The 14,241-nt window shown below is 49.9% G+C and overlaps 1 protein-coding gene across 12 annotated transcripts in view; it reads right to left on the bottom strand.

Annotated features, from left to right (window-relative positions):
• Rgs12 (regulator of G-protein signaling 12) overlaps window positions 1-14,241 on the bottom strand; it is a 108,077-nt gene that overhangs the window by 19,832 nt on the left and 74,004 nt on the right. For 11 of the 12 annotated variants that reach the window (XM_039092337.2, XM_006251351.5, XM_006251352.5 and 8 more), the window contains one exon: window positions 444-613. In XM_039092337.2, the coding sequence (XP_038948265.1) occupies window positions 444-613 (170 nt within the window). Of the gene's footprint in view, window positions 1-443; window positions 614-5,292; window positions 7,956-14,241 lie in introns of those variants that run through there. The other variant, XM_017599342.3, reaches the window with a different exon arrangement.

The following is a 14,241-nucleotide window of genomic DNA, read 5'->3' on the forward strand; positions in this document are numbered from 1 at the left end:
TTGTCAGCATGCATTTCCAAGAATTTTGAGGAAGCTCTAGGTAGGATGATGTCATACAATTGTAATCCTAGTACTCAGAAGGATGAGGCAGGGGAATTATGAGTTCCAAACCAGCATGAGTAACACAGTGAAATCCAGTCTCAAAACAAACAAAAAAACAAACACAGAAAGCCAAGAATCTGATGTCCTTGCTGCAGAGACATCGAGAGAGTGAGAGGAAAGGGGCCCTCAGGGACTCCCAGGGCAGGAGGCAGGCCAGGAAGGGAAAACTGAATGGATGGCCTCTACAAATGCACTCTACCCTGAGCCTTGAGCTTGGAGCAAGCGCTGGGATGACCACACCCATAACAAGGTGATGTACAGTCTCTGAGGTCTGAGATGACCCAATGACCTCAGCATCCTAGGCAAAGTGCCAGCAGCCCGCAGCAGTCCCCCTGACTCACGGAGAAGTAGCGGACGCCGACAGGATCCTGCAGCAGACGCTCAAATGACACTGCCCAGCTTGCAACTCTCCTCTCTCTTAGGCGCCGGCAGCTCTGCACACTGGGGAGGCTGGCATTGCTGCTCAGGCTGTTGTTGCTGATGCAGTCCTTCAGGTCAGCTCCCGTCAACTCTGCAGATCAACACAGGATACCTGCACCTCTTGCCTTCTTGGCAGGGAGGCCACAGGGACCGATACCCAGCTCTACTTTCCATGCCCGTTCAGTCAGCGAGAGGTGTTTATAAGTGAACCACAAATCGAAAAGACCCTGAGTGAAGTCTGAGGAGGGGCTGCAATTGGCCCCATTGTCCTGGTGCTGTCCATTGTGATTTGGAATCCATGGGTCATTGCTTGTGCACTTTTCTGTGAGCAGGTCACTTTTCAGTGACAACATTAAGCCACACCATCTGAATTGGATATTTAACCATGTGTCGTCTGGCAGCTCATTCACTGGTGACCCCAATATGGGAAAATGTTACAGTAAAGAGAAGGAGGTGTGTCTGTCTAGGAAGATCCCACCTGTCATCCTTGTCCACTTAATGAAGCAGCTCAGGGATGAGAGGAGGCCACCACGGGCCAGTGTAAGTGGCACTCTAGAGTTGGTACACGCATTGCTCTGGTCAGCAGGCCCCATGGAGCTTCCCTAGATGAGGATGACCCTGGTCACAGTCAAGGCCATCCCACTGTAGCGTTCTACTGGGCTATGCCGTCAGGGGCTCAGGTAGCAGAGCTGACTAAGGTGATTTTCCACGAGGCATCATTTAGGAAGCATTGCTATATCATGAACTCACACTGGACTCCATCATCTGCTCTGAGCACTCGGGACAGGCTAATCAGGATGGTCTGCCCTGTGGTCAGGCCCCAGGATAATTCCTGGGGACAAGTGAGCAGGCTCTAGCTCGAGGCCAGCCACTCAAGTGCCCTTCCTAGCAGGGAGGGGAAGAGAGGAAGGCAGGGGACTGGAAGCGGCATGGACACTTAAACTTTCCGCTCACACCCGGAATGGCATGCAGAGGGCATGTAAGCCAGACTATAGAGGGCCTCAGAGGAGGCTCAGCATGGACACTACAAGTCTAGAGGAAAGTAACCCTGAGGGCTCGGAGTCTGGCCAAGGGTGTGACTATAGCCTCCTAGTACACCTCCTTCAGATCAACTTGGTACCCAGATTCAGTACTGGGCAGGAGCACTCAAAGCCAGCCGGTATTTAGGTTTGAGGAGACAGGGAAAGCCATGTGCTGACACACTACAGGTATCTGTGTCAGAAGAAATGATACTGTGAGATCAGAACTTGGACAATTCTAATTTTTCTTTAACCCCCACCTACACCCATACATACTGTCTATGCATCAAAAACTGTTCTAAGAACTAGAGGGAGGGGCTTGGGCCGGGATACACCACAGGAGCTCTGACCTGTTCTTCTGGAACACTCTTTTGCAGGGTGGCATGGTCAGAGCAGCTGACACTGCTGGGAACTGAGACTGTGCAGGGCCACCACCTCACTAGTTCACTCAGCCACTGCAAACACATGATGTGAGGCCCTCACACACTCTGTGAGGCTGGGGTTCCGCATGGCTGCTCTCTCAAGTTGATCTGTGTCCAGTGACCAGAGCAGAGACTGCTTTTCTCACTTGCACATTTAAGTCCAAAATAGGTCCCACAGGTTTCCCACTGTACAAGCTGAGTGGGACTGTCTAAGCAGAAAACTAAACAGAAAGCACAGAAAAAGCAGGATGGCTCCACCTAGTCCCACCGCATACCTGGTCCAACCTCACTGTATACCGCTCCAATCCTCACTATATGCCATGCCCATTCCCACTGTCACAGCACCACACAGGCAGGAAGATGTCGTGGGACAAAACTGGTCAGAGGAGCAGAAGGTAAAGTCCAGGAGCAGATGGGGACAGATGCAGTGGAGGTGGGGACTGAACTACATCTGGAAGAAAATCAGGCTGGGCTCCGGCTTCCCAGAGCACATCAAGGCTGACCTCATAGGTCCCAGGGATTAGGATGGGAAATGAAATTGGAGAAAAACTGGGAAATCTGAGTGTGGAACCAAGACACCATGTGGATGGATGAGCCAGAAGAAGGCAGAAGGACGCATGACAGGTGCCAGGCTTCTAAGCACATGGCATGGCTCCTCCTCTTCCGCAACCCACTGAAGGCTGGCTAGTTCAAGTGCCATACCACTCGGTCTCACCTTAGGCGGCTATAATCATGGACTCTGTACAGGCCAGGGGACAGCCCAGGCAGATATGAAGACTTGTGCATCAGAGAAGGTATTGAGCACCTCCAAGTACATGGGGTATCAGAGATGGAGTGGCCTAGGCCATCTCAGAGGCAGAACCAATGCTGACACTCACTGTACATAGGGCACTGGGCCTCATGCAGGGTCCATCTACAATCCATGCTCCCTCTGAGCTCTGCTTCAAGAGCACATACTATCTTTTTGTTTTTAAATAAGACTGATGAAGGTTAGTGGGGGTCAGGCTCTGCTGTGCCCCTGGGCACCATCCCAGGATGGCCAGGGGTAAGGATAGAACCAACACTCTGCTCAGTGTGGGCTTTTGGTGACCAGGCTCCCATGGAAAGTGAGGGTGCTGATGTTGTGGACTACATCCTCTGGTGATGAGGTCACCCTCATCAAATGAAGCACTAAGCCCAGCAGAGTGAACAGAGCAACTTTACCCCTCCCACTTCTCCCCCTGAGCAATGATGTCTGAACTAAGAATTGAAGAAGGAGCAGAAGTTAACTCAGGGGACGTGCCAAGACCCTGTGGTAGAAGGAATGCAGCACACAAGTGTGACTCAATGAGCAGCAGAGCGCCGGCAGGTCACGTGGGCACCTTGGCAACGGGGCCTTCACCTTAGACAAGAGACTGGTAAGGCCACTTGTGCTCCTCACAATGGAGGTAGCCTGGAGGGCAGGAGAGCGGAGGAGGGAAGGCAGGACTAAGCCACCTACTGCCCATAGACCATGTGACTCTGCAAGGGTGATGAAACTTGTGCTTCTGAGTTACAAGGTGTTTGCAATTTCAGACAAGCTCAGAATGAGAAATACCCACTTCCTCTGTGGCCACTGTACCCAAGTGCTGGAGGAAAGGTGGCCCAGCCCTCCATGCAGGCCTGCAGACCTCTCAATCTGCTCATCTGCAGCCTATATCTACCTGCCCTCTCAGCAAGATCTTCCTCACTCCCTCAAACAACTGGCTTTCTGTGTGCGCACCTTAACGACAAGCCCAGTGCGGGGGAGGGTGTGTGTGTGTGTGTGTGTGTGTCACTGGTCCCTAGTGCTACAGCAGGAAGTGTTGTTTGTAATGGGAGTGAACCTGTTCAGACTGAGTAAGTTAAAGATGACCAGAAGGCTCACAAGTCAACACTGACACTGAATCGTAGCAAATGACTGCTCTGATGAACTCCACTATGTCCCTGAGTGTCCCACAGTGTACCATCAGCCAGGGTCTCAGGCACAGACACTGGGCACAGAGGAGGGTGGTATGGCACCTAAGCAGGAACATCTCAAGTGGCAATGACAACAGCGGAGAGGTGACACCCCAGGAGAGAAGATCCAGGCCCCATGCCCTGTCAGCTGGACTAGAGACCCACTCAGGAGAGATGCATGGTCAGCGAGAGGACTGTTTCCACGTCTGTAACAAACCACTTCGCCTAGGGCAAGAGGAAGTGTCAGATGCTCTAAAAATGCCTCCCTGGGGCCGTGGGACCATGGACTTGGCCTAGAGTCCAGCACAGCACAGGGACTTAGACAAAGACAATACAAATGCTGACTATGCACACTATGGCTAGGTGTCACTTACAGAGAGAGAGAGAGAGAGAGAGAGAGAGAGAGAGAGAGAGAGAGAGAGAGAAGCAGTTCCTGAATCCACAAGAATGACACACAGACATCTTTTGAACAGAGCTCCTCGGAGAGGTTTTGATCTGTCTGGAGTGTAAGAGGGTAAAGGTAGAGCCCCCTTAGAGGCTTGGCACGAGTTGCTCCTGTAAGTTAAATCTTAGTGCTTCTAGCAGGCTACACACACAGGAAGTTCTGTTCCTTTTGTCATCCATTTCTTTGTTCTCTATGTGACTAGCAATGCTGGGACCAACACCACGGTCCAGCATTGCTAGTCGCATAGAGAACAAAGTACCTCAGGGTAAGCTGATGTGGAACAGCAACATTTAAGGTTGCCATAAAATTCCTTGCAAACACCTCTACTGCCACCCCAAGTTCAAGGCCAGGTCAGGAGGTTGACACACGTCAAGTCTGAGACTTGCTGGCCTGCTGGGAGCTGTCCACTTGGTTCTCTACTGTTAATCATGTGAGTGAAACACAGGCTTAGCTGAAGAAGACAGGGCATGGTGGTACCTGCTCACCGACATGGTGGCTTTAGTGAATGTGTTCTAGGTGTCAGTTTTACTGTGGGTTTTCTTCTCTCAGTCAAATGCGGTCCTGGTGAGAACGTGTCTCAAGTCTGTGGCAGATTTGCCGAGAACTGGAACAGCTGCCAGCACAGCTGCTGAGACTGCTTAGAGATGTGGGCTGTAGGTTACACATTTCAGTAATTCCTTAAAACTGACAGCGTGCAGTTACTTCTCTGGTACACAGCCTTAGCCCACTCTCATCTCATCTCACCCAAACCATAGCCCTACAACTAAGTATTCCAAATGCTCGAGTCTCAACTCTAAGCCACGTGGCAGCCCATCCCAGCATAACACCCCCCCCCCCCAACACACACACAGCAAACACACCTGAGGGCTGCACAAGTCAGCTGGCTCTGGCATTCAAGACAAGCTGACAGACAGGTGTGGGACTTTACCTGGGTAGAGCTGATAAGAGCCACTGTGGTGCTGCCATCTAACCAAATACTTCCAACCATTCACCGTAAACCACCCTTCTGAGTCCATACCAGGCTCAGCCTGGGTGGCCTGGGATAGAGGCTTGGGTCACTGGTGGTGAGGACATGGCTCCTTAGTTTAGCCTCAGGGGTAGATGAATTATTGCAGATCCTCAGGGACCCTCACAAAGGCAGTCCTCGGCCTTCTGCAGTGGCTACTGGAAAGGCCCTACTTCCTCACAAAGCCTCAGAGTCATGCATAATGCACAGCCGAGTGCCTGCTGCAGAGGCCTGAATTATTCACATGGCAGAGACACTGTTCTCCCAGTGTTGGGGAGGAGCCACTCTGCAGCTCATTAAATAGCAGGGGGAAGGGGGAGACACAGACAGACTGGATGACACACAGGACAGGGATGTAGAGCTCCTTGTAATAGTTACAGGATGCTGCCTTATTTCCACATCACCTTGAAAATCTTAAGTCCCAAATGTGAGATCTACATTCTCAGTGAGGAGTGACCTAAAGCTATGGAGTTTCGAGGACTGCACTTAAGAAACGATCAGTGTGCACTTGTCCAGTTCCAAAGCAAAATCTGTGGCACCAGGCAGTACACTTCTGAGAAGTGGAGGGGCTGGGAGCCCACCAGAGCTAGGCCTGCCAGCTTTGGGAAAAAATAAAGCTGCTGCCCTTTCACATAAAACAGGGGGCACGCAGAGCGGGAAAGAGGCAGAGCTGGTGAGACTTTGTGAGTTCTCCATGGTTTCTGGAGTGGGAACTTCACCCGGGCAGCACAGGGCCATTTCAGCTTTCTGGCCAGTTCCCAGCCATTCCAATTTGGTCTCCAAGACATATAAGGGAAGGGACTTGAAGCTGAATGACCACATTCCAATGACTGGTGATTTTGGGCGGACACTCCTCTATAAACACTTAGGATTCTCTGTCAGTTCTGGTTAAAAAAAAAAAGCCATCAAAGCAATACTGTCCTCTAGTACAAACCTGTGAAGGTGCCAGCCTCTGCTGTGCCTCCCTTCCTTCAGCACACTTCTTTACTGTCGGTGTCTAAAGCAGGGGAGACACCCTTACTGCCCATGAGGTGTCCCATCCCGGAGAGAGCTCATTGTACACATGCAAACACTCCCCAATCCCAAGGGGAAAGTCTGAAAATTGAAATACTGGTCCCAAAGATTTTGTATAAGGGACCCTCGGCCTCCCACACTCAGGCAAACTCACACTGCACTGAGACTGCCCCTCAGGCTGTACTGGCTTTTCATTGGTCAGTGGCTCCCTCTCAGTTGTCCAGTACCTTCTTCTCCACTCAGTCCTCCCTCAGGTGCTCTTCACATCCCGCTGAGTCCTCCCATGCACTGAGCCCTGATGGGACGCAGACACAGGCCTACTGTGTGCTCTTTCTGCTCACCCCAGAAGTTGGTCTTTGCTTCAAGATCCTGGTTCCATGTACTGAGAACTATCTAGACACCAAAAACTCCCAAGGCTTCTCTGTCCTGGGTTCCCACAGAGAACAGCTTGGAAGTTCGTATACACGTCCCCATACCTACTGTCTACGGATGGTCATGAGTCTCAGTGACATCCTCAACAATAACTGACACCCCAAGTGCACTCTGGTACCCTTTGGGATCTGTCACTTGCTCTCCAGTGGTAGACAGTCTCCCTTTTACTTCTGATGCCTCCACATATTCCCTCAACAAAAAGCCTCTAAGCTCTCTAGAGTTCTTTTGCAGATGACATTAACAGCAGCCTTGCTGAGCTGTGAACATGCTCCCTTTATTCCCACAATGGGCCTCATAAATGTCAGGCACAAGGTCATCAATGTGCCCAATTCTGGCCCAGGAAGAAGCCAAGCAGACAGCCCAACATGACCTTTTTGGATCTAGGTGACCTGATGATCCCTTACATCTAGGTCTTGGCTTTCTTATGGGGAGAAGCTAACACCTGCAGGGTTGGGGCCCAAGAACAAAGTACAGGTCCCAAGCAACATGGCCAAGTACTAGAATTGTACCAGAAGCTATGACACCATCAAGAACGGCCTTCAAACTACCTGGAGGGCCAGGCAAATATGGAAGTCCTGTGTGGAATGCTGATGTGAGGAAGACAGCACTGGGCTCACCCCATTTCCTCTGTCACAATCTGTGTATCTGAGTTTTGCCACCTTACTCCAAGAGCTGCAGACAGAGCAATTCATTCTCATTGCCAGCCAGGCGACACTTCATATTAAGCAGTAAGGAGTGCTCAGGACCGGACTAGGCAGCACAGTATAAACCGGAGGGCAGCCATCTGGCTCTGTACCTGAGAAAACCACAGCCAGCAGTGACAGATCCTGATGATCATCAGGATGAATGCTGTAAGCCCCACAGAACAGATTCCCTACATTCTTGGTCTGCTTCAAGGGGTCCGTTGTAAGGGGGAAGTTGCTGAGGTCCTAGGACGGTGGTGGGTACGGCTAGGTAGGCACCACAAACGTCGGGGTTTCTCGTGCCCTTTCCTCCCTCTTCCTCCTGCACATCAGTCAGTCAGGCTTCACAGGCTCACAGGGAGTAACAAGGCCACACAGTCCTTTGGGACTCCAGCAGCGGACTGCTGTGGATAAATTGTACGTAGTATATGAGTATGTATACTTCAAGGTCTCCAGGGGACCAAATGGGAGAAACCCAAATGCTGTCCTGAAGCTGAGACCAGACCCATCTGAGCTCAGCAGAACTAACCCAGCATGTGAAATGACACTGTGCTTCTGGAGAAGAAATGCCACGCAGATGGGCAAATGCCAAGAGCCTTCAGGGCCGGAAGAGTGGGTGAAGCAGGAGCTGCCAAGGGTCAGTGTGGGAAGTGGTGGGAGCTTCACTTGTCACACTGTATTTTCACGATTCAGCTGAGGAGCCATCAGCTGCCACCATGAGGATCCCTGGACTACAAGAGGCCCAGAGCATGCCAGGAAGGGGGTGCCACCTCTTTCAAGCCTTGTTCAGATTCACACGCTGGCTGGAAACAAAAGGAACCACGTGATTCTTTAACTAGATGATTGCTTCTCATCATAAAATTACTTCATTTTGACAAATCAAACATGATATCATGAAAGCATTCTCCTTTTATGTTCATATCAATGGCCACACATGAAACGTCCACCTGGCAACAGGACCTGGCTGGAGGAGACAGACACACTGCCAGGTGTGTAAGCCCAAGGACCCAAAGGCTGGGCTCAGGGAAAAGGCTGGAGAGTGGGCTGATCCTTCCCCAAGTCAATATGCAGCCCCTGCCAACAAAGCCAAGCCTGTGCTTACTCTGGCTGTTGTGCAGGACACGGATGAGGACAGGGTGCTTACTAGACAGGACATGAAGTCACAAAGGATACATAGGACAGACTCCAGTAGCAAGGTCCACTTTCAGTGGCCAGCCCCGTAAAATGAAAATGTAACATGAGGTCAAGGTACAGACCCACTTCCCACATTTATGCACATGGTGACATTTTCAGCTGGCAACTACACAGCTTGATTTTCTGTGACGGTTACACTTCACATAATTTTAATAATAAAAGGAATGTTCAATGCAAAACTAAACACGATGTACTATTTACCTTTTATTTGACTATCAATGATAAATCTAGGAACAAAAGTAGGGCTTGACTGGGCTCTGATGGCTCCCCAGTAAGACACACACACACACACACACACACACACACACACACACACACACACACACACGATGGCTATTCCCTCTCCTCCTGGGGTCCCATGTGAGGCTCTACAAATCTGCAGCCTCTTGGCTGGAGGCCCCAGGTGGGATGCCAGCATTTCCCTCAACCTTCTTCCTAAAACTGAATGTAAGGATGAAAAGAGAGAATAGTGGTGTGGGGTGAGGGGAGTGGGTGGTGGGGTGAGGGCAGGAGGTGCTCATTAAGCATTTACAGGCCTCCCTGTTCTAGCTGCTCCTTTCAGGCTACTTCCCCTTACCAGCAGGCAGACCTAGCATGGGCTCTGGAGCTACACACCCACATGGGAATTGGTGCTCCTTCTAGAGAGCCAGGCCTCACCTTCTACATAAACGTCAACCAGGGTGCTCTGCCAAGTGTAATAATGGTGCTAACTACATAGGACAGGGCAAGCCCCACTCCTCTCTGGAGAGCCACTTAACCTCTCTATTAAACTCTATAGTAAGTATATACTACCCTCACAGGAAAGCTGTGACAGGTCAGGCACACAGCAGGCACCGAACGTCGCCAACTAATAACTGGGTCATGCTAGCCTTCAGTATCACGTGAAAGGAGAGTAACTCTAGCCGTGTATCTGCTTTGCTAAGTCATGACTCATAGAACATTTTCCCCTTAAAATTTTAAATATAAATCTAGAACCTTCGTTGGTCAGTGTCTAAGATCATGTTCTCATCTTCTCCCTGCAGGTAAGGCACCTCCCTTAAGGAAGGCCCTGCCTCTCTCTGGGGGACTCCATCTGTTTTGCAGGTCAGGGCTGGGTAGGTGCTAGGCTTTGTTTGGTCTGTAAGTAGAGGGCGCAGCTGTACCTGGTTGCATATATAACTTCCTCCTTTCCCTGTCTTTTCAGTCTTGGCTAAACCTATCACCTAAAGTTGCTGGAATATGGACATGCTTGCAGTATGCCTAGTCTAAACAGAAATGCTTCTGATTGTTGAGTATAATTTTAAGACCACCTGAGCCAGTGCTTGACCCTATCAGCTGCCTCCCTGGCCTCCATGGAGGGAGTCACTTGCTGTGACAGACCTGCTCATGTGCCTGCAGTCGTCTGCCCTAAAAACAAAGCTCTGAAAACACCGACCTGATCTGCACCCAAGTGCACCTGAGCCCTTTAAGTGTTGTGAAGAAAGCAAATGCTCAAAACCCTGCCCGGCGCCATGCAGAGAAGAGCACTCCAGGGCATCCAGGATGTGAATGTGAACCATACAACAGTAATAGTTTTCCCTGCATGGTCTTAGGGAGGGCCAAGCAGAACAGGACAAGTGCTACTTAAAGAGGAGATGGTCACTAGGACTATGATAGACTCTGTCTTTTTAGTACTGAAAACCAAGTGCAGAAGGCGTCCTGCACTGTCCGTCCTCCTCAAATGCTATCATGCCTTCTTTCCTCTCGTCATCTACAGAAAACAAGCATGAGTGTAATTCAGATGTAAGCTCTGACACTGTAAAGGAGAACTGTCCCCATAGCTCCAGTATTTGAACACCTCGTCCCCAGTGGTGTCACTGTCTGGGGAGGGTGTAGAACATTTGGGAGGTAGAACCTTGCTGCAGGAAGAACCCCACTGGGGCAGTTGGGAGTGTTCTGAGTCTTGCCTCACTTCCTGTTCGCTTGTGTGAGCTCCCAGCTTCTTGTCCCTGCTGCCATGCCAGCCGCTGCGGCCACGCTTGCCCACCAGAAAGGACGCATCCGTTGGCAACTGCAAGCTATCAGAAGCTTTTTTATAAGCTTCCTCAGTCATGGCACTTTATCCCAACAATGGAGAAGTTGCCAGTGCGTAAGATTATCATAATTTATTATTTCAATCCAAGAATCATTTCCGGAATCTATTTTTTTCAATTTTCTACTAATCAACTAACAACAGCAACATAAGCCAACCAAATGAGAAAACACAAGGCAGGCAACAAGCATCTGCTTGTTTACTTCTGGCAGTGTCTGGAAAGGAATGCAGAGCCTTACGTCTGTTTATCAGGTGCTCTACCGACATTCCTGTCTATGCAGAAGTCTGCACTGAGGATTAAAAACAAAAACAAAACCAAACGGCCACATACAAACCCTAGTAGCTATGATAAACACAACAGGAGGCTCTGAAAGGGGGTTCCTTACACGCTGCGTGGTAGTGAACACACTGCAAACTAGAGTACCATACACCCCTGGCTGGCTCTTCAGGGCAAGTTACACACAGATGTCCATGCGGAGACCTGTACAAGCGTGTACCTCTGCGGCAGCTGAAGTCTCAGCCATCTTAGAAGCTATCAACAGGGCAACAGTGGCCAGAGTGAATGGTAACTGCCTACAAGGTATCAAAGTTCATGTTCACGACAGGAGCCAGGCACCAGAGAGCACACACGGCAGCATTAGTTCAAGTAGGTACAGCAGCCAATCCAGCATCAGTGGTGAACTGTGTGAAATAATTGGTTTATGCTTATTCCTATCTTACAAATGAATAAGGCTCAGACTATGGTTTATTTGGCTTTGGTAGTTACTAGGGTCACCCCTAATGTACTTTTCTTCAGCTGGTCTGGCTACTTCCCCAGCTGTGGACCCCAAATACTCGCTGTTCAAATCTTTCTGGGTTACTTCTGCTCCAGCAATCTGGTGTACTGGGGTGTCATTGCATTTGGGCACGTGCTGCTGGTTCATCATGACTAACCTGTTCTCCTCACCTTCTCCTCCGAGGTCCTTCTCTCTCCCTTCTTTCCCCTTCCCCTCATGGTCACTACCTGTGACCCTCATCCAGGTAACTGAAAACTTGAGCACCTCTATTCCCTCCAGTAATCAGTAATCAGCTGCAGCCGTTTTTTATTTAACTAATAGTTTTAAATTAGGGAGCACGGTCTGCACAACAAAAGCTGGTGTATGTGAGACTTCTCACTCGTCTTGGGGCAATCAGATCTTGGAGTACAGAATTTACCATTTGAATATATAACAGCACCAGACCACCCCCCAACAGAACTGGTTCCTCTCCGGCCCCCGGTGATGTTCTCTCTCTTGCTGGTATGTATACTTTGCAGTGTCTAAGTTACTTTTCAATAAAAAGTTTTCATTACTTGAAAAAGTTGTGACCAACACTTACCTCATGTGTCTGAAGCAAATGCACCTTCTAGAAATGCTCCCACGACACAGCACAAGACAACTTCCAAGAAGGTGAGTACTCTGGGCCTCTGCTGTTGGCTGTCCTTAGATGCTGCTTACATGTTCAAGTTTGGCAATTCAAATGGACCAAAACAAATGGGGAGTTGCATCCATGAGAAAAGAGGCTTATGCTGGGCACACGTGGCCAGGTGGAGTGGAGGCAGTGAACCAGGGCCTGTGCGTGTGCTTTCATTTTCAACAATGACATAGCAGGGACGAGACATCAGTCCAGAGTGAAAGTGGCGGGAACAACGTGTCCTGGGAACCAGGCAGAGGCTCAAGAGATGACGCCCCCAAGAACAGCCCTCCTCCCCCGCACGCCTCCAGTGTGTTATAAAGATCACTGGCATCAATCACTAAAGTCCCATTAAAGTCAACTCACTTGAAAGGATGCCTTTTAAAGGCAGGAAAGCCTTCATTAGGTCATGAGTCTAGGTTTTGTTTTAAAACATTTACATAAAAGCCATCCTTCTCACAGGATGTGGTAAATTGTCCCAGAAATATGCTGTCTCTAAGTGGCCTTTGCAGGCTGCCCCAATCCCTTTTGTGTATGGCTCACCAAAAAGCCCATGTTACTCAACCAGTATGTTCCACCTCTGTCTCAAACCATGGCAGGGTAAGTCACTGGATATGGAGTAAGCGTGATACAGTGCTACCTAGCTGACTTTGATCATGGTCAGAGCTGGTGAGGTAGTCAGGAGTGCCTTTGCCCTGTCTACATGCCTGCCCTGCACCCTGGGAACAGACATCTCTAAGCAAGTGGTGCTGACTCTCCACCAGCCTGTAGCATGGTGAGAATGGTCTTCCTCACCAGCCTTGAGATCTTGCAGGTTCTTGCCCTCCATGTCTGGATCCCAAATGCAGAGGGACAACAAAGAGTCCAAATTACCGCTGCCAGGCTGAGGTGAGGGCTGGATACACTGTGTGGTTAAGCACTGCTGCACATCCTTACCTAAGGATACCCTTGGCTATCATACCACACAATGCTAACAGTCTCAGAGTCCTCCAAGGAAGTGAGGCCAACTCTTCTACAGTATACAGAACACTTTCAGGATTCCCACACTGCTCCCTGGAGAGCTGGGTAGGACACCAAGATCCACCAGAGGGCAGCTAGGGCAGTGATAACTCAGAAGACAGATTCTGCAGTGGGTCAGGGCCATACTACCACTTCATCATGATGCGCTGACTTTTCATGGCTGAATGCTTTGTAGATGCAGAGAAAGTAACGGGATGTCTAGGAAGGCAGGACTTGCTGGATTCCAGGATGAGGTACCAGCTCTGAATGAAGAGGAACTGGTTACCTCCCATGCCTGGAATGTTTGGGATACAGGATACTCCAGGCATACTGGGGGTGAGACCTGGCACGTCATGATTATAAGGCAGTGTTCATGCTGTGGGACGGGCAGCCATGGAGTACTTTATATTGAGTTCAAAATTTATTCTGAACTTTCCACATCATGGTCCAACACTAGAAAGTGAAAGCATTGTGATCACAATGTTGGTTGTGATGGGCTGGCTGTGACTGGATCCCTACTGCCACTTGTCACTAGGAAATTACACTAAATGTGTATAGCAATGACCCTTGAAAGCTGGACCACTGTCACCCTAAGACTGTCATTCCCGATAGGAAAGCCATCAAGAACATACATGCTTAGGTCACCCTATTTGCCAGAAGGCATATTGGGAACTACAGCAGAGGAGGGTCCCCACAGGTGACACTTCATTGAGCTGGAGACAGATTCGAACTAGAGAAAGCCAAGGGGCTGGAGCGTGCAGTCCAGACACAATTGGTGGGAGGAAGCTGGGGACACCAGGAACATCTCACTATTTATTCTAAGCAGCACATGGTCAAGATGAAGCCTAGGAGGTTGCATGGGATGGTTTGGAGCTACAGGATGAAGGCTGCCAGCCCTTGCATAAGTCTGGGGAAGTTCCAGATCCAACCAGTTCTTGCAAGAATCCCTGGAGGGACTCCATCAAGCCATGAACATAAAGACTCTTTCAGGAGGGGTATCCTTCATATGCCAAGGCTGGAAAACACCTCAGTCAACTGACACAGAAACTGGTACTGCAGAACACCCAG

Source organism: Rattus norvegicus, chromosome 14, assembly GCF_036323735.1.
Source record: "Rattus norvegicus strain BN/NHsdMcwi chromosome 14, GRCr8, whole genome shotgun sequence".
Taxonomy (NCBI): Eukaryota; Metazoa; Chordata; class Mammalia; order Rodentia; family Muridae; genus Rattus; species Rattus norvegicus.